General features: G+C 38.3%; 1 protein-coding gene across 1 annotated transcript in view; it reads left to right on the top strand.

Moving 5' to 3' along the window:
- adgrb3 (adhesion G protein-coupled receptor B3) overlaps positions 1–12430 on the top strand; it is a gene marked incomplete at its 5' end in the record, with an annotated part of 302913 nt that extends 290483 nt beyond the window's left edge. Inside the window, 4 exons of the mRNA XM_084170757.1 lie at positions 6864–7645; positions 8194–8229; positions 9037–9141; positions 11125–12430. Of these exons, the coding sequence (XP_084026883.1) occupies positions 6864–7645; positions 8194–8229; positions 9037–9141; positions 11125–11313 (1112 nt within the window). The 3' untranslated portion in view covers positions 11314–12430. The remainder of the gene's footprint in view (positions 1–6863; positions 7646–8193; positions 8230–9036; positions 9142–11124) is intronic.
- Between the last annotated feature and the right edge of the window lie 13073 nt (positions 12431–25503).

Genomic DNA, 25503 nt, shown 5'->3' on the forward strand with positions numbered 1-25503 from the left:
TTGATGACTCATGTTGAAAGTATTGCGTTTTTTAACGGTACGCTGTCTTTTCATGTAAACGTTGTGTTTTTAAGAGTATCCAATCAAAAACACATATTTTGACCAATGGGTAAAATAATATGTTAATGTCTCTATCATAATCTGTTCAAAATGTATTGGAGTTTTTACCCTTGTAGGATGGTCAGAATTAGGGTGACAAAATCAATGGTCATAAATCAGGAGAATATCATGGAGTCAGCTAGGCTGGATGCTGTGAGAGAATTAAGGCTCCCAGACAGGCTTACCGTTGAACTCTACAGACAGGCTTACCATTGAACTCTACAGACAGGCTTACCGTTGAACTCTACAGACAGGCTTACCATTGAACTCTACAGACAGGCTTACCGTTGAACTCTACAGACAGGCTTACCATTGAACTCTACAGACAGGCTTACCGTTGAACTCTACAGACAGGCTTACCATTGAACTCTACAGACAGGCTCACCATTGAACTCTACAGACAGGCTTACCATTTAACTCTACAGACAGGCTTACCGTTGAACTCTACAGACAGGCTTACCGTTGAACTCTACAGACAGGCTTACCGTTGAACTCTACAGACAGGCTTACCATTGAACTCTACAGACAGGCTTACCGTTGAACTCTACAGACAGGCTTACCATTGAACTCTACAGACAGGCTTACCATTGAACTCTACAGACAGGCTTACCATTGAACTCTACAGACAGGCTTACCGTTGAACTCTACAGACAGGCTTACCATTGAACTCTACAGACAGGCTTACCATTGAACTCTACAGACAGGCTCACCATTGAATTTGTCATCTTTCTTCTAAAATCCGGAGGACATAAAACAATATAGAGGTAAGATAAATATCGATTTTGAGACATGACATGTAGTATTTTCATATTTTACTATACGCTGTTCATATTAATGTGAAGTTACTGTTCTTTTTCGAAGACTTCTCACAAAAACAAGCATATCTCTGGGAAATGTCAGTGGAGCACTGAGTGAACCGCACGTTTTTTATTTTCAATGTTTTTTACATGTAATTCAGCTCGTGTCGTGTTAACTCAGCTATTTGCGACCGGCGGAAACAACTTGGAAGACGACGACCACAAAATATAAAAATCCTCAAAGGTTTCATCGAGAAAGCTGCACCGCTCTGTCAACAGAGCTCGGTGCTTATTATCGGATGTATTAGGTTATTAAATCCGACTTTTTGGATATAATATTAATGATATGTTAGAGAAAGACCCCACTGAATGATTCAAAACAAGAAAAATCATATTTGTCTAGGTAAAATGTATTTTATAACATAAGGAAGTGAAATGTCATCTCCAAAGCGCGTTTTCTCCCACTCTGGGCCGAGTGGGTGGACACCCTAGGCCTAGAGTGTTCTGTCTTTTGATGTAAAAGTCTAGGCTGGTTTATTGCGATTCCGCCCTCTTATTGAAAACTTTTTACAAGGTAAACTGAGCTAAACTGAACTTAATGATTTGCAATTTGGGCTCCTTTCACGCTGCCACACACTGTGACAACCTTTTTATATAAATGCGTGAAACTTGGTACTGTAGAAGCCCACGTCTAGTTCATAAATAATTCATTGCAGTAGACCTAGTCCTAGACTGAGCTGCCAGCCTGCAGACCTACTGCAGACACACTAGAAATGCATTACGTTTCTAGTCAACACAGTAAGTACGAGTTACTATAGGAAGGTGGGGTTTTCGGTCAATCGAAGCGAACACAGCGGTTGTCAGCTACCAGGCTTGGGCAAGTGGTCTTAGCATGTTGTTGTTACAGGGTATTGATAGGGGGATGTGTTTGTTGTGTGAAGGAGTCATGCAAATGATTGCAGTGGGTTATAAGTGATTTTACTGACGGTGAATGAACACGACAATACTAGCCGTCACAGACATTGTAGCAGCTGCATAGGTTTTGCTACGTAATACCCTGCCGTTGTTCCATGCAGACACACATGCTGTATAAAAGACGAAAAGTACGTTTATGAATGAGGCTAGATTAACGGTATATTATGAAGCATACGTTACATATATAATATTTTAAACATGAAATGATTAGCTACATAGAGCATTATTAACACTTATTAACTGTAAAAGTCTAAGCTGTTGGGGGGAACATATGGAATTGTTTTAAGATGGTCATACCATGGATCATTTAGCTATTTGATTTGGAATTTAAGGACTCCTTTAGGGTTAAACAAATATATATATACAAAAATGATTTGATAAAATATTGAATTTGGCCTTTACTACTATAGCCCATAGAAACGCATTGAATAACACATTCATAAATGGCAAAAAAGACTAAATAAATCATAAGGAATACGGTTTTGAAGTGTCTGTCCTATATCTAGGAGATACACTATATATACAAAAGTATTTGGACACCCCTTCAAATTAGTGGATTCGGCTAGTTCAGCCACACCAGTTGCTGACAGGTGTATAAAATCGAGCAAACAGCCATGCAATCTCCATAGACAACATTGGCAGTAGAATGGCCTTACTGAAGAGCTAAGTGACTTTCAACGTGGCACCGTCATAGGATGCCACCTTTCCAACAAGTCAGTTCGTAAAATTTCTGCCCTGCTAGAGCTGCCCCGGTCAACTGTAAGTGCTGTTATTGTGAAGTGGAAACGTCTAGGAGCAACAATGGCTCAGACGCGAAGTGGTAGGCCACACAAGCTCACAGAACGGGACCGCCGAGTGCTGAAGTGTGCAGCGCATAAAAAATATTCTGTCCTCGGTTGCAACACTCACTACCGAGTTCCAAACTGCCTCTGGAAACAATGTCAGCAGAAGAACTGTTCATCTGGAGCTTCATGAGCTCCATGGGTTTCCATGGCCGAGCAGCCTAAGATCACCATGCACAATGCCAAGCGTCGGCTAGAGCGGTGCGTCAATAGACTCTTAACAATAGAACTGCTGGTCCTCGGTGGACCCACCTTCAAGCTAAAGAGCAGTCATTCTGACTGCAACATTCTAACAGTGTAATTAATATATTTAATATATGCTATCACAAAAATAATCATTTGGTTGTGTTTATGAAGGCCTTGGGTGACATTAGAATACGATTTGTGTATTTTATTTGAAATAACACAGTAGCATTTTCATTAGTTTATGTTACTGTGGGCTACATGTCGTTATTATTATTTTTTAAAGTGTTTAATACATTTTATTCGAGGAGTGCCTTTGTTACAACTGTGAAACAGAAAGCAGATACGTTGGAACATGGTAAAAATATCCCAACCACCAAGACACATGGTCAAAAGACACGCAGTCAAATGATGAAAACATCAGTAGCCTAAACGTCATTATAAATAGTGAAACTCGGCACAAAAGCAATAAAGGCATTATATATAATGAATATAAGTGTAGATATGACAGCAGTCAAAAATTGTCCATTCATGTCAGCTCCTGCTTCTGTGCATCTTCACACAACGGCATCAGTTGGATTTAATTTAGCTGTTATTCCTTGTCCTAACAGTTAACACAATTTTAGTACCTTTTCACTTGCTTGACACACTTTGACGTACCTTTGTCTGGTTGTAGTGTGCAATAGTCTCCGGTTTTCTCTTTATTGTGTCCAGTTGTCTTGTCATTCTCACTTTGTTCATGGTGCCGGCCAGACTTGTTTTCTTTGCAAGCAACTTGTTCACCAATGACAGTGAAGTGAAGAAATTGTCCATTGTGACATTTCTCCCCTTACCAACCTAAGGTTCAACAAGCCTTACCACCACATTCTCCCACACTGGCGTCTGCTGCCCAATGTGGATATTTTCCCAGATATTTTCAGCCTTTCAGCATATATAATTACACACGCTCTCACTGTGAAGCCTACCCCCCAGTAGGCCAGAGTAGACTGATACGACTGCTTTGATTTGGGTGAACTGATATAGGGTAAATACCATTTCAAGATTAGACCTATAATTAGAATGGATCAATACAATAGAATGTCCCACCCTGTTCTTCATTCACCATTGGTGATTACATAATTATGCATTGTTCGCTTGCCATTGCTCATCAATTCACCCACTCTCCCCCATTCTCCCCCTTTCTCCCCCTTTCTCCCACATTCTCCCCATCATACTTTACTTTTATTTCATCTGTTGTTATAGTTTAGGTTCAGTTTGTCGGGGTGATTATCAGCTGGGCACTGGAGTGAAGCAGGCCCTACTGTTGGGAGAAGGAGGGGCAACGGGGGGAAAACCATTCAAAAAAATGACATGCCTTCTTAAAACTGGTTCTAATATTAAGATTGTAACAAGGACAGTGTGTGATATAGACTTCATTAGAAAAAAGTAAAGGACAGAGTGGCATGACTTAAAACATGGCAGAGTAATGCAACATTTTATGAATAATGAGCAGTCAAAATGACTGCTTTAGCAGATCTAGTGTTAAGGATTAAAGTAAAATCCAAATTATTTTATCTATCAGGAACACTATCTGGAATAACACCAGGAATATATACCAGGAAATATACCAACAATAATAACTTGCTGTGCCAAGAATATATACCAGGAATAATCCCTCGCCTGCCTGCCCATCCCTCATGCCATGGAGTCATACCACCTCCACCACCCTCTACCCCTACCCCCTACCCCCTACCCCTCGACCACCTCCACCACCCTCTACCCCTACCCCCCTACCCCTCGACCACCTCCACCACCCTCTACCCCTACCCCCCTACCCCTCGACCACCTCCACCACCCTCTACCCCTACCCCCCTACCCCTCGATCACCTCCACCATTCTCTACCCCTACCCCTCGACCACCTCCACCACCCTCTACCCCTACCCCACTACCCCTCGACCACCTCCACCACCCTCTACCCCTACCCCCCCTTCCCCTCGTCCACCTCCATCACTACCCCTACCTCCCTACCACTCGACCCCCTCCACCACCCTCTACCCCTACCCCCCTACCACCTCCACCCCCTCCTTCCTTTCTCTCTCTGCACCACTGTTTATCTCCCTGTTCCACTCTGTGGTGATTCAGGCTGAAAACAAAAAGGGAATTGTTAGGTTTTCTGTTTCTGGCTGTGCTGCGCTGCTCTGCTCTGCTCTGGGCTGGGCTGGGCTGGACACACACAGACACATACACACACACACACACACACACACACAAACACACACTGCTGACCTTGTTGTCTCCTTGCAGCCTGTTGGTTTTCGAACAGGCAATTCCCCTGTGGAGGATTCAGAAGGCGAAGATTAAAATGGCCCCAAAACACCTCTGTCCTGCATCCCAAATGGCACCCTATTACCTTCATAGCTCTACTGTTGACCAGGGCCCATAGGGACCAGGGCCAAAAGTAGTGCACTATGTAGGGTATATGCTACCATTTGGGACGCATCCATCAGCTCTGCAGCGCTGGAGAGAAGCACAGAGCGCGGCAGTACAGGCTGTTCTGTTCCTCCAAAAGGGTATTTCTGACTTCTGACAAGGCAGCTTTAGAACTAAAAGCTAGCCTCTCCTGGTTATGTGTCTGGGGTTTGGGGGGGTTTTCCAAGGTGAACCAAACCTTAATAAGATAAAAAGGTGTCGTAGGTATCAGGGATTTCGGGTCGGATTTGAGGAAAGGTTCTCCTGACCCGCTGTTATTTGATGGTAAAGTCCTCCTCAGAGGTTTGTCGGCTTGTCTCGGCTTGTCAGCTCTGTACTTAGTTACGTCAGGAACATCTAATGCCCTATATTGGCTCCTTTGAAGTAGTGTCCCTGTGTCCTGTTTGAAGAGATCGGTAGCCAAGTTTTGTCTATTTCATCCCACCTGTGTGAGGAAATAGTCATTAAAGTGTAATACCAGACACATCTGGTTCATTGTTTCAAGTGTCCTGGCATTATAATTTCAATTATTTGTTTTGACACACATTCAGAAAAAGGAAATGCAACATTAGGTTCTGAAATCTGCAACAATGGTCTGAAATCGGAATTATTTAAAATAAGCATAAAATGAGAAATAAACAGATCATTAAAAACAGACTGACATTAGTTCTCGGTGTGGTGCATTCATTCCACTATTTCCCTTGTCTGTCAGTATGGTGCATTCATTCCACTATCTCCCCTGTCTGTCAGTATGGTGCATTCATTCCACTATCTCCCCTGTCTGTCAGTATGGTGCATTCATTCCACTATCTCCCCCGTCTGTCAGTATGGTGCATTCATTTCACTATCTCCCCCGTCTGTCAGTATGGTGCATTCATTCCACTATCTCCCCTGTCTGTCAGTATGGTGCATTCATTCCACTATCTCCCCTGTCTGTCAGTATGGTGCATTCATTCCACTATCTCCCCTGTCTGTCAGTATGGTGCATTCATTCCACTATCTCCCCCGTCTGTCAGTATGGTGCATTCATTCCACTATCTCCCCTGTCTGTCAGTATGGTACATTCATTCCACTATCTCCCCTGTCTGTCAGTATGGTGCATTCATTCCACTATCTCCCCCGTCTGTCAGTATGGTGCATTCATTCCACTATCTCCCCTGTCTGTCAGTATGGTGCATTCATTCCACTATCTCCCCTGTCTGTCAGTATGGTGCATTCATTCCACTATCTCCCCCGTCTGTCAGTATGGTGCATTCATTCCACTATCTCCCCTGTCTGTCAGTATGGTACATTCATTCCACTATCTCCCCCGTCTGTCAGTATGGTGCATTCATTCCACTATCTCCCCTGTCTGTCAGTATGGTGCATTCATTCCACTATCTCCCCTGTCTGTCAGTATGGTGCATTCATTCCACTATCTCCCCTGTCTGTCAGTATGGTGCATTCATTCCACTATCTTCCCCGTCTGTCAGTATGGTGCATTCATTCCACTATCTCCCCTGTCTCTCCTCTCCACAGCTCTCCACAAAGACATGGGCTCTTGCCGCGCGGCCACCATCACCGGCACCCTATCCCGCATCTCTCTGAACGACGAGGAGGATGAGAAGGGGCACGAGGGGCTCAACTACTCCACCTTACCCGGCAACATCATGTCCAAGGTGATGATCCAGCAGCCCGGCATGCACATGGGCCCCATGGGCGACATGGGAGAGGGCTGCTTGGGCGACAGCGTGTCCGACATGCGCCGCACCGTCTACCTATGCACCGATGATGCTCTTCGTCAGTCCGACCAGGATATGGGCGGGCACGGGCACGGCGGGATGGGCAGTGGCCACGACATGGGCAATATGGGTGGTATGGGCAGCGTGGGCGGGCATTCACCCCAAGGCCAGATGATGGAGACGGACTACATCGTGATGCCACGGGCTTCGGCGGCGGCCGGATCTGGGAACTGTAACACACTTCCCACTCTCCTGAAGGACGATAGCTCCACCAAGATGAACGTGGGCATGGGCATGGGCGATACGCTGCCCCACGAGAGAATGATGCAACACTACAAGATGGCACCGGACTTCAACATGAGCCCGACGGGGATGGGCGTGATGGGGGGCATGGAGCACATGAACATGGATCAGAACCTGCAGCAGCAGTACGGGTCAGGAGGAGGACAGGAACACATGCAGCAGAACCTTCCCTTTGAACCCCGCACTGCCGTCAAGAACTTCCTGGCTGAGATGGAAGAGACTGGAGGGCTGTCGAGGAGCGAGACGGGATCCACCATATCCATGAGCTCTTTAGAGGTAGGTTGGATTGGAGAAGACTGTTGAAGTGTTGGTTTAACCTTAGAGGTAGGTTGGATTGGAGAAGACTGTTGAAGTGTTGGTTTAACCTTAGAGGTAGGTTGGAGTGGAGAAGACTGTTGAAGTGTTGGTTTAACCTTAGAGGTAGGTTGGATTGGAGAAGACTGTTGAAGTGTTGGTTTAACCTTAGAGGTAGGTTGGATTGGAGAAGACTGTTGAAGTGTTGGTTTAACCTTAGAGGTAGGCTGGAGTGGAGAAGACTGTTGAAGTGTTGGTTTAAGTAAATAAAGCCATTGTTTGTAGTAATGTTCAAATTAGAAATAGCTGCAGAAGTAAATACATAATTAATTTGCAGCTGTGTTCAAGTGAGAAGATTGTCACATTGTTGCCGTAAAGGAAAATGTGTTTATTTTGTCACGCTTAGAATGTTAATTAGTGTTCATTAATACTGAGTTATAATTGCTATAGTATTTAGAAGGTCATAACCCCCTCATTTTAACATACTGTATGTTGTCTAATTATCTGCAATATGTTTTTCTTGTCTTCAGAGAAGAAAATCGCGCTACCAAGACCTGGACTTTGAAGTAAGTAAACTTACTGGTTGGCAAAGTGCATGCTTCAGGCTTTCGTTGTTACACTGAGCATTCGTGTTTGCCCTACCCTTTAATTTACTATCGTTGTTACACTGAGCATTCGTGTTTGCCCTACCCTTTAATTTACTATCGTTGTTACACTGAGCATTCGTGTTTGCCCTACCCTTTAATTTACTACTACTTTTTTGTAGCACTTAAGCTTATTGGAGTAACATGGTCTTGACACAACACAGATGTATTGATGTGTGGCGTAGTTAAGGTAAAACAATCCTGTCAAACTAAAGCCGTACAAAGGTCAGCCAGCAAATCTCACCCACTCTCATTTGGTTCCTCCTCCATCGCTTACGTACATCCATTGGCTATGAGTTGATTTTAAAACTGTTATGCTTTATAAAGTCACATGCACATTTCACACCTGACTTTTGTGCTTTTTCGATGGAAAATATGACATTGGCTGACAGCCCAAGACACAAAGGTCTCAAACCACTTTTGTGGGTTTATTCCATTTCTCCATCAAATTATTGTATTCTGACTTTTCTGTATAAATGTGAAAGGTAGATTTGATAATAAAATTGGCCATAAATGATATGTAATTACTCAACTGGCTTACATTATATGCAAAATCCTTAAAAGACATTGGCCCCTGTAATATGTCTTAGCCTTGCCATAATACCAGTGACAGATGAAATGCTATTCAGAAAGGTGTAGGGGGGTAGAGAGGAAAGCACATTGCATTATAATCTCCATCCTATTATTGGCTTTGATTTCCAAACCAAAACGAACCCCTTGCCATTGCAGAAAGTCATGCACACCAGGAAAAGACACATGGAGCTGTTCCAAGAACTGAATCAGAAATTTCAAACCCTGGATCGATTTCAAGACATACCAAATATGGGCAGCATGGTGAGTAATAATACCAGGAACAGGAACAGGAAATCAGCAGTAACAGGAAATGGTGAAGGGCAGGGGGAGATGATTGGTCAGCGGTCGGCTGTTGTAGACCAATTACAGAGCTGGAGAAAATCCAGATGGGGTGATTGGTCGAAGCTGGTGGTTGTCGACCGATTAGAGTACAAAGCAAGATAGATAGCCTTTTTTAGATGTCCATCCGCTCAGCAGCACACTTACTGAGTCATTGAGCAAATGAACAGATCCAGTGACATGGCTCTATACCTAGCAGGCCTGCCAGCTGCTGGTGGTGAGGGGGGGGGGGGGGATGACTAGTCGCTAAACGAGAGACTGTCTGAGAGAGGGCAGGCATTATCTCATCACAGGCAGTCTGCAGACTCACTGGCTCTTTCTCAATTCATCTTTCCACAATTCCTTGTATCCTATCTCCTCGCCTCCTTCTCAACCATATTGAATGAGAAGGTCTAAGGTCCCTCCACTCGGACATGGATGCAAGGAATCGAGGAAAAGGATCCTGCTTTGGCGCTCTTTACCACCCCCAGGTGAATTGGGGGTTGGAAAGGTTCAATCAGACTATATATCTTAGATGTGTTGAAAAGGAGCCCCTGTGAGAAGGCTTTCTGTCGTGGTATTCCATCTCAATTTGAGTGCATCCATTCAAAATGCAAGGAGCTGTATCAGTCCTGACATATCACCGGACATGGTCAGTTCTGAGTGAATGATTTCTGCATTGCTTTCTGCACTGTATCCTGGGAATAGTTTACAGACAGAAATTGGCCTGTTGACCAAAACACACTCAGCCCTATTGTTGTGTGAGAATAGAGTCAGCTCTGCGGCATGCAAGCAGGCAGGCAGTTAGCCCCTTGGCCTGTCATGTCATGTAATCCTCTCTCTCTTCTCTCACATTTCAATCAACCCCACTGCACAGCGTAATTCGCTGCTTGTTGCTTAGTAACCACCACAAGGACATTTATATAGAAAACGACTTCTTTTTTTTTTCACTTACATTTTGTTTTTTGGGGGGGGGGGGGGAATAAATGTACTGCAGTGCTGGCTGGGCTGGCTGAATAGCTGGCAGGCTCCAGAGCTACAGACAACATTAGTAACCATTGTGTATTCCCTGACTGCATAGTAACAGCTCCGATAGCTCGCTGCGCTATTTGCCTCCCTACTAGTCTCTTTGTGAGTGTCAGTGAGAGTACATCCAGATTATGGGAACAGAACAGCACACAGTCAGACACAGTGGAAGCTCATCCTCTAGTCCCTCATCACCGTTATTCAGCTACAAGGGAAAGCGCACTATTCATTTGAATTCTTCCATGATATAGCCTAACCACATTATTCACATTTGAGATACTTTTCATTACCTTTTGTTACTTACGCTTCTCACAGAACCATTACACCATTAATGTGCTCTACCAGAACATTAGTTGAGGTGATCAATGCATAGAGGCAGTACATCGTAATTCAAAGTCTCTGTATAATCCATTGTTTGGCAAAACTTTATAATAACTTTCTTGAATAACCCATTATAGCTTTCATATGAATGTTTATAAATGTTTTAAAGTGATGAAATACAAATGTATTTATAAAACAGTTTATTCATGCTTATTCATGGAAGTTATTATTAACCAATGTTACCCAATGTTTAAGAAAAAGAAGAACCGTGAACTGTGACTAGTGACAGTGAGGCATGCTCCCTTCTAAGTAATAACCCTCACATATCCCTGTGTATATATATATATATATATATATATATATATATATATATATATATATATATATATATATATATATATATATATATATATATATATCCCTGCCCCTTTCCTATATATAACATATAAAGTGCATAGGGTATAACATATAGTAACAGTGTATAGTGAACCATGTCTAGTGACTATAAGGCATGCTACCTCCTATGTCCTGCTATGACCCTGTCCATATCTGCTGCTAACCTGTCCCTGTCCTCCCAAGGACAAGGCCATGCCCAACAAGAACCCCTGGGAGAGCTACAACCCAGCCTGTGAGTACCAGAACTACAGCAGTATGAATGTACTAGACCCTGACACCAAGGACTCTCTGGAAATGACCGCAGCGGAGTGGGAGAAGTGTGTCAATCTCCCCTTAGACGTCCAGGAAGGAGACTTCCAGACAGAGGTCTGATCTGATCTGACCTAAACAAACCACGAAATAGGCCCCAATGAAGCACACTACTTTTGACCAGGTCCTATAGGCTTCTTTTTGACCAGTACCCATAGGGCTCTTTTGAACAGGACTCATAAGGCTCTGGTCAAAAGTAGTGCACTATATAGGGAATAGGGTGACATTTTGGGTGCACTCCAGGAAGTAGAAACCAGGAAGAGGACAACCAGGAGAAAAATGATAACCAGGACATGGAGGAAAGGGGAAAGGATGTATTTTGCACTGAAAAAATGGACAGACTGTCCTAACAGCCTTGGCCTACTACATATCTGGATTATAAAGGAGTATGACAAGGACATGATGTGCCAATACGATTTACGAGGAAACGACAGAGGACAGGAGGAAAAAATACAACAAAAAATACAACAAAAAACATCAGTGTTACTTTTTGTATTCTCACTAGTGTACTTAGTGCAGCAGGCCAGCCAGGTGGGTGTACAATATTTACCATCATGTGTTTCAGAGTACCCGTGGTAAGAAGAATTGGTTCAAAAAGGTGAAAATCTTTCTAGATGAATAAACCTCAAAAAGCTAAATGAAGACATAATACCATGTCGATCCCAGCTTCGTTGGGTCCAGTTTTATATTTCTCAAAACTGGACCCTGGAAGCACAATGTATATATTTATGCAGGTTTTTAAAAAGTTTATAACAAGTCTGTTTGGCCATTACTACACTTTTTACTTTATAATATAAAACATATATGAGCGAGAGTGGCAGGCAAAGAGGATTTTTCTGTCATATAAAAATGAATGTTTGTCAAAGCTACATTCTTCATTGCTTTAAATGCAATAAAGGTAATACTCACTTTTATATGAATAATATATTTCACAAACTTTAATACTGCAGAATCTTGCTTGAAGACTCTCGGCGAAAACTCTCATCTGCAGCCCTGTATAAAATATTTAAAAAACGAAAAATGTTGTATGGTGTAAATAAACTTTTGTCTACATATGTTTTACTTGTGCCAATTTATTTTAATGAGAAAAAAAATGCCAACTTGATCAAGCGTTATAGCGTTATAAAATGTTAACATTTGAACAAGGAATGTAAATAAAAGAGGAAATATGTTCGTACTGCTTCAGAGAACGTGTCAAGTCTATCTGGTGGTCATGCCTTTGTCAGATGTATTGAGCTTTAAACCAACAGGTTCTCCTCAGAAGCCCCATTTATACATTTTAGTCATTTAGCAGACGCTCTTATCCAGCGCGACTTACAGTTAGTGAATGCATAAATTTTTCATACTGGCCCCCTGTGGGAAACGAACCCACAACCCTGGCGTTGCAAACGCCACGCTCTACCAACTGAGCTACACCTGGTGCTAACATGCGTCCTTTGTCCTGATATTTTCCACATTCTGATTGTGCCCACATTTTTAGACAGGTGTACACGATTAAAAGACCCATTGTGATCTTATTGTGATCAGATCTCCCTGACCACTTCCAGAGGTAGTCGGGGTGCATTGTGTCTGCATATCTTACAAGTGTAAACAGATCTAAAATCATTGACATGTGGCACAATTGACTTATGGCATCAATATGTCTTAACAAATATCTGTGAAATAATTTACTAATCTGTTTACAATGCAGACACTGTGGATGGATCAGAGACCTTTTAATACCATGTGTCGACGCGACAAACTTTGATCAGATAGTGATTGTATCATATTTGATCAGATCACGAAACCTACATGCTAGTGCAAGGTGTAAACGAGGCTTATTACGATGTATTCCATCTAGTTCTGCCACCTTTGCTTTGCTTTTCACCTTGTATTAACAAACCCACATTATGGCTGACAGAACGAACACTACAGTTCATGTGAAATTAAACAGGTTGGGGTTACACTTTACACACACATTATTCAATCCGTATTTCGGAAGTTAAGCGTTAAAGCGTGATTGGAATTTAAAGGCAATGTTCCCGCGTTAGCGGAGACTGCATTCACGGTGAAGGCTGCATATGACGACTCAATCGGAAATGACCTTTACATTTCTATCAAGTAATCTGTAACGCTTCAGCGATCCAGATTGAATAGAGTCCTAAGTTTCTCTGATACCTCTGTAATAGTACTGTATTACACTACTTACACTAATAGCAACATTGTATTAATGTTGTTAGCGTGTCAACGACATGAGTGAAGACATTATACTATACATTGATATACAGTGGTGTAAGCCTATGGAAAGAACAGAACATTGATATAAGGTAATGGAGACCTATAGTTATTATTAGGAACAGTCAGAGAGATACTGAACAGAACATTGATATAAGGTAATGGAGACATATAGTTATTATTAGGAACAGTCAGAGAGATACTGAACAGAACATTGATATAAGGTAATGGAGACCTATAGTTATTAAAAGGAACAGTCAGAGAGATACTGAAGAGAACATTGATATAAGGTAATGGAGACCTATAGTTATTATTAGGAACAGTCAGAGAGATACTGAACAGAACATTGATATAAGGTAATGGAGACCTATAGTTATTATTAGGAACAGTCAGAGAGATACTGAACAGAATATTGATATAAGGTAATGGAGACCTGTAGTTGTTATTAGGAACAGTCAGAGAGATACTGAACAGAACATTGATATAAGGTAATGGAGACCTATAGTTATTATTAGGAACAGTCAGAGAGATACTGAACAGAACATTGATATAAGGTAATGGAGACCTATAGTTATTATTAGGAACAGTCAGAGAGATACTGATAAGAACATTGATATAAGGTAACGGAGACCTATAGTTATTATTAGGAACAGTCAGAGAGATACTGAACAGAACATTGATATAAGGTAATGGAGACCTATAGTTATTATGAGGAACAGTCAGAGAGATGCTGAACAGAACATTGATATAAGGTAATGGAGACCTATAGTTATTATGAGGAACAGTCAGAGAGATGCTGAACAGAACATTGATATAAGGTAATGGAGACCTATAGTTATTATGAGGAACAGTCAGAGAGATATAGAACAGAACATTGATATAAGGTAATGGAGACCTATAGTTATTATTAGGAACAGTCAGAGAGATACTGAACAGAACATTGATATAAGGTAATGGAGACCTATAGTAATTACTAGGAACAGTCAGAGAGATACTGAACAGAACATTGATATAAGGTAATAGAGAGTTATAGTTATTATTAGGAACAGTCAGAGAGATACTGAACAGAACATTGATATAAGGTAATAGAGAGTTATAGTTATTATTAGGAACAGTCAGAGAGATACTGAACAGAACATTGATATAAGGTAATGGAGACCTATAGTTATTATTAGGAACAGTCAGAGAGATACTGAACAGAACATTGATATAAGTTAATGGAGACCTATAGTTATTATTAGGAACAGTCAGGGAGATACTGAACAGAACATTGATATAAGGTAATGGAGACCTATAGTTATTATTAGGAACAGTCAGAGAGATACTGAACAGAACATTGATATAAGGTAATGGAGACCTATAGTTATTATTAGGAACAGTCAGAGAGATACTGAACAGAACATTGATATAAGGTAATGGAGACCTATAGTTATTATTAGGAACAGTCAGAGAGATACTGAACAGAACATTAATATAAGGTAATGGAGACCTATAGTTATTATTAGGAACAGTCAGAGAGATACTGAACAGAACATTAATATAAGGTAATGGAGACCTATAGTTATTATTAGGAACAGTCAGAGAGATACTGAACAGAACATTGATATAAGGTAATGGAGACCTATAGTTATTATTAGGAACAGTCGGAGAGATACTGAACAGAACATTGATATAAGGTAATGGAGACCTATAGTTATTATTAGGAACAGACAGAGAGATACTGAACAGAACATTGATATAAGGTAATGGAGACCTATAGTTATTATGAGGAACAGTCAGAGAGATACTGAACAGAACATTGACATAAGGTAATGGAGACCTATAGTTATTACTAGGAACAGTCAGAGAGATACCGAACAGAACATTAATTTAAGGTAATGGAGACCTATAGTTATTATTAGGAACAGTCAGAGAGATACTGAACAGAACATTGATATAAGGTAATGGAGACCTATAGTTATTATGAGGAACAGTCAGAGAGATACTGAATCAACATTAATATAAGGTAATGGAGACCTATAGTTATTATTAGGAACAGTCAGAGAGATACTGAATAGAACATTGATATAAGGTAATGGAGACCTATAGTTATTATTAGGAACAATCAGAGTGATACTGAACAGAACATTGATATAAGGTCATGGAGAACTATAGTTATTATTAGGAACAATCAGAGAGATACTGAACAGAACATTGATATAAGGTAATGGAGACCTATAGTTATTATTAGGAACAGTCAGAGAGATACTGAACAGAACATTGATATAAGGTAATGGAGACCTATAGTTATTATTAGGAACAGTCAGAGAGATACTGAACAGAACATTGATATAAGGTAATGGAGACCTATAGTTATTATTAGGAACAGTTAGAGAGATACTGAACAGAACATTAATATAAGGTAATGGAGACCTATAGTTATTATTAGGAACAATCAGAGTGATACTGAACAGAACATTGATATAAGGTCATGGAGACCTATAGTTATTATTAGGAACAGTCAGAGAGATACTGAACAGAACATTAATATAAGGTAATGGAGACCTATAGTTATTATTAGGAACAATCAGAGTGATACTGAACAGAACATTGATATAAGGTCATGGAGACCTATAGTTATTATTAGGAACAGTCAGAGAGATACTGAACAGAACATTGACATAAGGTAATGGAGAGTTATAGTTATTATTAGGAACAGTCAGAGAGATACTGAACAGAACATTGATATAAGGTAATGGAGACCTATAGTTATTATTAGGAACAGTCAGAGAGATACTGAACAGAACATTGATATAAGTTAATGGAGACCTATAGTTATTATTAGGAACAGTCAGGGAGATACTGAACAGAACATTGATATAAGGTAATGGAGACCTATAGTTATTATTAGGAACAGTCAGAGAGATACTGAACAGAACATTGATATAAGGTAATGGAGACCTATAGTTATTATTAGGAACAGTCAGAGAGATACTGAACAGAACATTGATATAAGGTAATGGAGACCTATAGTTATTATTAGGAACAGTCAGAGAGATACTGAACAGAACATTAATATAAGGTAATGGAGACCTATAGTTATTATTAGGAACAGTCAGAGAGATACTGAACAGAACATTAATATAAGGTAATGGAGACCTATAGTTATTATTAGGAACAGTCAGAGAGATACTGAACAGAACATTGATATAAGGTAATGGAGACCTATAGTTATTATTAGGAACAGTCGGAGAGATACTGAACAGAACATTGATATAAGGTAATGGAGACCTATAGTTATTATTAGGAACAGACAGAGAGATACTGAACAGAACATTGATATAAGGTAATGGAGACCTATAGTTATTATGAGGAACAGTCAGAGAGATACTGAACAGAACATTGACATAAGGTAATGGAGACCTATAGTTATTACTAGGAACAGTCAGAGAGATACCGAACAGAACATTAATTTAAGGTAATGGAGACCTATAGTTATTATTAGGAACAGTCAGAGAGATACTGAACAGAACATTGATATAAGGTAATGGAGACCTATAGTTATTATGAGGAACAGTCAGAGAGATACTGAATCAACATTAATATAAGGTAATGGAGACCTATAGTTATTATTAGGAACAGTCAGAGAGATACTGAACAGAACATTGATATAAGGTAATGGAGACCTATAGTTATTATTAGGAACAGACAGAGAGATACTGAACAGAACATTGATATAAGGTAATGGAGACCTATAGTTATTATGAGGAACAGTCAGAGAGATACTGAACAGAACATTGACATAAGGTAATGGAGACCTATAGTTATTACTAGGAACAGTCAGAGAGATACCGAACAGAACATTAATTTAAGGTAATGGAGACCTATAGTTATTATTAGGAACAGTCAGAGAGATACTGAACAGAACATTGATATAAGGTAATGGAGACCTATAGTTATTATGAGGAACAGTCAGAGAGATACTGAATCAACATTAATATAAGGTAATGGAGACCTATAGTTATTATTAGGAACAGTCAGAGAGATACTGAATTGAACATTGATATAAGGTAATGGAGACCTATAGTTATTATTAGGAACAATCAGAGTGATACTGAACAGAACATTGATATAAGGTCATGGAGAACTATAGTTATTATTAGGAACAATCAGAGAGATACTGAACAGAACATTGATATAAGGTAATGGAGACCTATAGTTATTATTAGGAACAGTCAGAGAGATACTGAACAGAACATTGATATAAGGTAATGGAGACCTATAGTTATTATTAGGAACAGTCAGAGAGATACTGAACAGAACATTGATATAAGGTAATGGAGACCTATAGTTATTATTAGGAACAGTTAGAGAGATACTGAACAGAACATTAATATAAGGTAATGGAGACCTATAGTTATTATTAGGAACAATCAGAGTGATACTGAACAGAACATTGATATAAGGTCATGGAGACCTATAGTTATTATTAGGAACAGTCAGAGAGATACTGAACAGAACATTAATATAAGGTAATGGAGACCTATAGTTATTATTAGGAACAATCAGAGTGATACTGAACAGAACATTGATATAAGGTCATGGAGACCTATAGTTATTATTAGGAACAGTCAGAGAGATACTGAACAGAACATTGACATAAGGTAATGGAGAGTTATAGTTATTATTAGGAACAGTCAAAGAGATACTGAACAGAACATTGATATAAGGTAATGGAGACCTATAGTTATTATTAGGAACAGTCAGAGAGATACTGAACAGAACATTGATATAAGTTAATGGAGACCTATAGTTATTATTAGGAACAGTCAGGGAGATACTGAACAGAACATTGATATAAGGTAATGGAGACCTATAGTTATTATTAGGAACAGTCAGAGAGATACTGAACAGAACATTGATATAAGGTAATGGAGACCTATAGTTATTATTAGGAACAGTCAGAGAGATACTGAACAGAACATTGATATAAGGTAATGGAAACCTATAGTTATTATTAGGAACAGTCAGAGAGATACTGAACAGAACATTAATATAAGGTAATGGAGACCTATAGTTATTATTAGGAACAGTCAGAGAGATACTGAACAGAACATTAATATAAGGTAATGGAGACCTATAGTTATTATTAGGAACAGTCAGAGAGATACTGAACAGAACATTGATATAAGGTAATGGAGACCTATAGTTATTATTAGGAACAGTCGGAGAGATACTGAACAGAACATTGATATAAGGTAATGGAGACCTATAGTTATTATTAGGAACAGACAGAGAGATACTGAACAGAACATTGATATAAGGTAATGGAGACCTATAGTTATTATGAGGAACAGTCAGAGAGATACTGAACAGAACATTGACATAAGGTAATGGAGACCTATAGTTATTACTAGGAACAGTCAGAGAGATACCGAACAGAACATTAATTTAAGGTAATGGAGACCTATAGTTATTATTAGGAACAGTCAGAGAGATACTGAACAGAACATTGATATAAGGTAATGGAGACCTATAGTTATTATGAGGAACAGTCAGAGAGATACTGAATCAACATTAATATAAGGTAATGGAGACCTATAGTTATTATTAGGAACAGTCAGAGAGATACTGAATAGAACATTGATATAAGATAATGGAGACCTATAGTTATTATTAGGAACAATCAGAGTGATACTGAACAGAACATTGATATAAGGTCATGGAGAACTATAGTTATTATTAGGAACAATCAGAGAGATACTGAACAGAACATTGATATAAGGTAATGGAGACCTATAGTTATTATTAGGAACAGTCAGAGAGATACTGAACAGAACATTGATATAAGGTAATGGAGACCTATAGTTATTATTAGGAACAGTCAGAGAGATACTGAACAGAACATTGATATAAGGTAATGGAGACCTATAGTTATTATTAGGAACAGTTAGAGAGATACTGAACAGAACATTAATATAAGGTAATGGAGACCTATAGTTATTATTAGGAACAATCAGAGTGATACTGAACAGAACATTGATATAAGGTCATGGAGACCTATAGTTATTATTAGGAACAGTCAGAGAGATACTGAACAGAACATTAATATAAGGTAATGGAGACCTATAGTTATTATTAGGAACAATCAGAGTGATACTGAACAGAACATTGATATAAGGTCATGGAGACCTATAGTTATTATTAGGAACAGTCAGAGAGATACTGAACAGAACATTGACATAAGGTAATGGAGAGTTATAGTTATTATTAGGAACAGTCAGAGAGATACTGAACAGAACATTGATATAAGGTAATGGAGACCTATAGTTATTATTAGGAACAGTCAGAGAGATACTGAACAGAACATTGATATAAGGTCATGGAGACCTATAGTTATTATTAGGAACAGTCAGATTGATACTGAACAGAACATTGATATAAGGTAATGTAGACCTATAGTTATTATTAGGAACAGTCAGAGAGATACTGAACAGAACATTGATATAAGGTAATGGAGACCTATAGTTATTATTAGGAACAGTCAGAGAGATACTGAACAGAACATTGATATAAGGTAATGGAGACCTATAGTTATTATTAGGAACAGTCAGAGAGATACTGAACAGAACATTGATATAAGGTAATGGAGACCTATAGTTATTATGAGGAACAGTCAGAGAGATACTGAACAGAACATTGATATAAGGTAATGGAGAGTTATAGTTATTATTAGGAACAGTCAGAGAGATACTGAACAGAACATTGATATAAGGTAATGGAGACCTATAGTTATTATTAGTAACAGTCAGAGAGATACTGAACAGAACATTGATATAAGGTAATGGAGACCTATAGTTATTATGAGGAACAGTCAGAGAGATACTGAACAGAACATTGATATAAGGTAATGGAGAGTTATAGTTATTATTAGGAACAGTCAGAGAGATACTGAACAGAACATTGATATAAGGTAATGGAGACCTATAGTTATTATTAGGAACAGTCAGAGAGATACTGAACAGAACATTGATATAAGGTAATGGAGACCTGTAGTTATTATTAGGAACAGTCAGAGAGATACTGAACAGAACATTGATATAAGGTAATGGAGACCTATAGTTATTATTAGGAACAGTCAGAGAGATACTGAACAGAACATTGATATAAGGTAATGGAGACCTATAGGTATTATGAGGAACAGTCAGAGAGATACTGAACAGAACATTGACATAAGGTAATGGAGACCTATAGTTATTACTAGGAACAGTCAGAGAGATACTGAACAGAACATTGATTTAAGGTAATGGAGACCTATAGTTATTATTAGGAACAGTCAGAGAGATACTGAACAGAACATTGATATAAGGTAATGGAGACCTATAGTTATTATGAGGAACAGTCAGAGAGATACTGAACTGAACATTGATATAAGGTAATGGAGACCTATAGTTATTATGAGGAACAGTCAGAGAGATACTGAACAGAACATTGATATAAGGTAATGGAGACCTATAGTTATTATTAGGAACAGTCAGAGAGATACTGAACAGAACATTAATATAAGGTAATGGAGACCTATAGTTATTATTAGGAACAGTCAGAGAGATACTGAACAGAACATTGATATAAGGTAATGGAGACCTATAGTTATTATTAGGAACAGTCAGAGAGATACTGAACAGAACATTGATATAAGGTAATGGAGACCTATAGTTATTATTAGGAACAGTTAGAGAGATACTGAACAGAACATTAATATAAGGTAATGGAGACCTATAGTTATTATTAGGAACAATCAGAGTGATACTGAACAGAACATTGATATAAGGTCATGGAGACCTATAGTTATTATTAGGAACAGTCAGAGAGATACTGAACAGAACATTAATATAAGGTAATGGAGACCTATAGTTATTATTAGGAACAATCAGAGTGATACTGAACAGAACATTGATATAAGGTCATGGAGACCTATAGTTATTATTAGGAACAGTCAGAGAGATACTGAACAGAACATTGACATAAGGTAATGGAGAGTTATAGTTATTATTAGGAACAGTCAAAGAGATACTGAACAGAACATTGATATAAGGTAATGGAGACCTATAGTTATTATTAGGAACAGTCAGAGAGATACTGAACAGAACATTGATATAAGTTAATGGAGACCTATAGTTATTATTAGGAACAGTCAGGGAGATACTGAACAGAACATTGATATAAGGTAATGGAGACCTATAGTTATTATTAGGAACAGTCAGAGAGATACTGAACAGAACATTGATATAAGGTAATGGAGACCTATAGTTATTATTAGGAACAGTCAGAGAGATACTGAACAGAACATTGATATAAGGTAATGGAAACCTATAGTTATTATTAGGAACAGTCAGAGAGATACTGAACAGAACATTAATATAAGGTAATGGAGACCTATAGTTATTATTAGGAACAGTCAGAGAGATACTGAACAGAACATTAATATAAGGTAATGGAGACCTATAGTTATTATTAGGAACAGTCAGAGAGATACTGAACAGAACATTGATATAAGGTAATGGAGACCTATAGTTATTATTAGGAACAGTCGGAGAGATACTGAACAGAACATTGATATAAGGTAATGGAGACCTATAGTTATTATTAGGAACAGACAGAGAGATACTGAACAGAACATTGATATAAGGTAATGGAGACCTATAGTTATTATGAGGAACAGTCAGAGAGATACTGAACAGAACATTGACATAAGGTAATGGAGACCTATAGTTATTACTAGGAACAGTCAGAGAGATACCGAACAGAACATTAATTTAAGGTAATGGAGACCTATAGTTATTATTAGGAACAGTCAGAGAGATACTGAACAGAACATTGATATAAGGTAATGGAGACCTATAGTTATTATGAGGAACAGTCAGAGAGATACTGAATCAACATTAATATAAGGTAATGGAGACCTATAGTTATTATTAGGAACAGTCAGAGAGATACTGAATAGAACATTGATATAAGATAATGGAGACCTATAGTTATTATTAGGAACAATCAGAGTGATACTGAACAGAACATTGATATAAGGTCATGGAGAACTATAGTTATTATTAGGAACAATCAGAGAGATACTGAACAGAACATTGATATAAGGTAATGGAGACCTATAGTTATTATTAGGAACAGTCAGAGAGATACTGAACAGAACATTGATATAAGGTAATGGAGACCTATAGTTATTATTAGGAACAGTCAGAGAGATACTGAACAGAACATTGATATAAGGTAATGGAGACCTATAGTTATTATTAGGAACAGTTAGAGAGATACTGAACAGAACATTAATATAAGGTAATGGAGACCTATAGTTATTATTAGGAACAATCAGAGTGATACTGAACAGAACATTGATATAAGGTCATGGAGACCTATAGTTATTATTAGGAACAGTCAGAGAGATACTGAACAGAACATTAATATAAGGTAATGGAGACCTATAGTTATTATTAGGAACAATCAGAGTGATACTGAACAGAACATTGATATAAGGTCATGGAGACCTATAGTTATTATTAGGAACAGTCAGAGAGATACTGAACAGAACATTGACATAAGGTAATGGAGAGTTATAGTTATTATTAGGAACAGTCAGAGAGATACTGAACAGAACATTGATATAAGGTAATGGAGACCTATAGTTATTATTAGGAACAGTCAGAGAGATACTGAACAGAACATTGATATAAGGTCATGGAGACCTATAGTTATTATTAGGAACAGTCAGATTGATACTGAACAGAACATTGATATAAGGTAATGTAGACCTATAGTTATTATTAGGAACAGTCAGAGAGATACTGAACAGAACATTGATATAAGGTAATGGAGACCTATAGTTATTATTAGGAACAGTCAGAGAGATACTGAACAGAACATTGATATAAGGTAATGGAGACCTATAGTTATTATTAGGAACAGTCAGAGAGATACTGAACAGAACATTGATATAAGGTAATGGAGACCTATAGTTATTATGAGGAACAGTCAGAGAGATACTGAACAGAACATTGATATAAGGTAATGGAGAGTTATAGTTATTATTAGGAACAGTCAGAGAGATACTGAACAGAACATTGATATAAGGTAATGGAGACCTATAGTTATTATTAGTAACAGTCAGAGAGATACTGAACAGAACATTGATATAAGGTAATGGAGACCTATAGTTATTATGAGGAACAGTCAGAGAGATACTGAACAGAACATTGATATAAGGTAATGGAGAGTTATAGTTATTATTAGGAACAGTCAGAGAGATACTGAACAGAACATTGATATAAGGTAATGGAGACCTATAGTTATTATTAGGAACAGTCAGAGAGATACTGAACAGAACATTGATATAAGGTAATGGAGACCTGTAGTTATTATTAGGAACAGTCAGAGAGATACTGAACAGAACATTGATATAAGGTAATGGAGACCTATAGTTATTATTAGGAACAGTCAGAGAGATACTGAACAGAACATTGATATAAGGTAATGGAGACCTATAGGTATTATGAGGAACAGTCAGAGAGATACTGAACAGAACATTGACATAAGGTAATGGAGACCTATAGTTATTACTAGGAACAGTCAGAGAGATACTGAACAGAACATTGATTTAAGGTAATGGAGACCTATAGTTATTATTAGGAACAGTCAGAGAGATACTGAACAGAACATTGATATAAGGTAATGGAGACCTATAGTTATTATGAGGAACAGTCAGAGAGATACTGAACTGAACATTGATATAAGGTAATGGAGACCTATAGTTATTATGAGGAACAGTCAGAGAGATACTGAACAGAACATTGATATAAGGTAATGGAGACCTATAGTTATTATTAGGAACAGTCAGAGAGATACTGAACAGAACATTAATATAAGGTAATGGAGACCTATAGTTATTATTAGGAACAGTCAGAGAGATACTGAACAGAACATTGATATAAAGTAATGGAGACCTATAGTTATTACTAGGAACAGTCAGAGAGATACTGAACAGAACATTAATATAAGGTAATGGAGACCTATAGTTATTATTAGGAACAGTCAGAGAGATACTGAACAGAACATTGATATAAGGTAATGGAGACCTATAGTTATTACTAGGAACAGTCAGAGAGATACTGAACAGAACATTAATATAAGGTAATGGAGACCTATAGTTATTATTAAGAACAGTCAGAGAGATACTGAACAGAACATTGATATAAGGTAATGGAGACCTATAGTTATTACTAGGAACAGTCAGAGAGATACTGAACGGAACATTGATATAAGGTAATGGAGACCTATAGTTATTACTAGGAACAGTCAGAGAGATACTGAACAGAACATTGATATAAGGTAATGGAGACCTATAGTTGTTATTAGGAACAGTCAGAGAGATACTGAACAGAACATTGATATAAGGTAATGGAGACCTGTAGTTGTTATTAGGAACAGTCAGAGAGATACTGAACAGAACATTGATATAAGGTAATGGAGACCTAAAGTTATTATTAGGAACAGTCAGAGAGATACTGAACAGAACATTGATATAAGGTAATGGAGACCTATAGTTATTATTAGGAACAGTCAGAGAGATACTGAACAGAACATTGATATAAGGTAATGGAGACCTATAGTTATTATTAGGAACAGTCAGAGAGATACTGATAAGAACATTGATATAAGGTAACGGAGACCTATAGTTATTATTAGGAACAGTCAGATAGATACTGAACAGAACATTGATATAAGGTAATGGAGACCTATAGTTATTATGAGGAACAGTCAGAGAGATGCTGAACAGAACATTGATATAAGGTAATGGAGACCTATAGTTATTATTAGGAACAGTCAGAGAGATACAGAACAGAACATTGATATAAGGTAATGGAGACCTATAGTTATTATTAGGAACAGTCAGAGAGACACTGAACAGAACATTGATATAAGGTAATGGAGACCTATAGTAATTACTAGGAACAGTCAGAGAGATACTGAACAGAACATTGATATAAGGTAATA

Source organism: Coregonus lavaretus (assembly GCF_964263955.1).
Source record: "Coregonus lavaretus genome assembly, chromosome: 1".
Lineage (NCBI taxonomy): Eukaryota > Metazoa > Chordata > Actinopteri > Salmoniformes > Salmonidae > Coregonus > Coregonus lavaretus.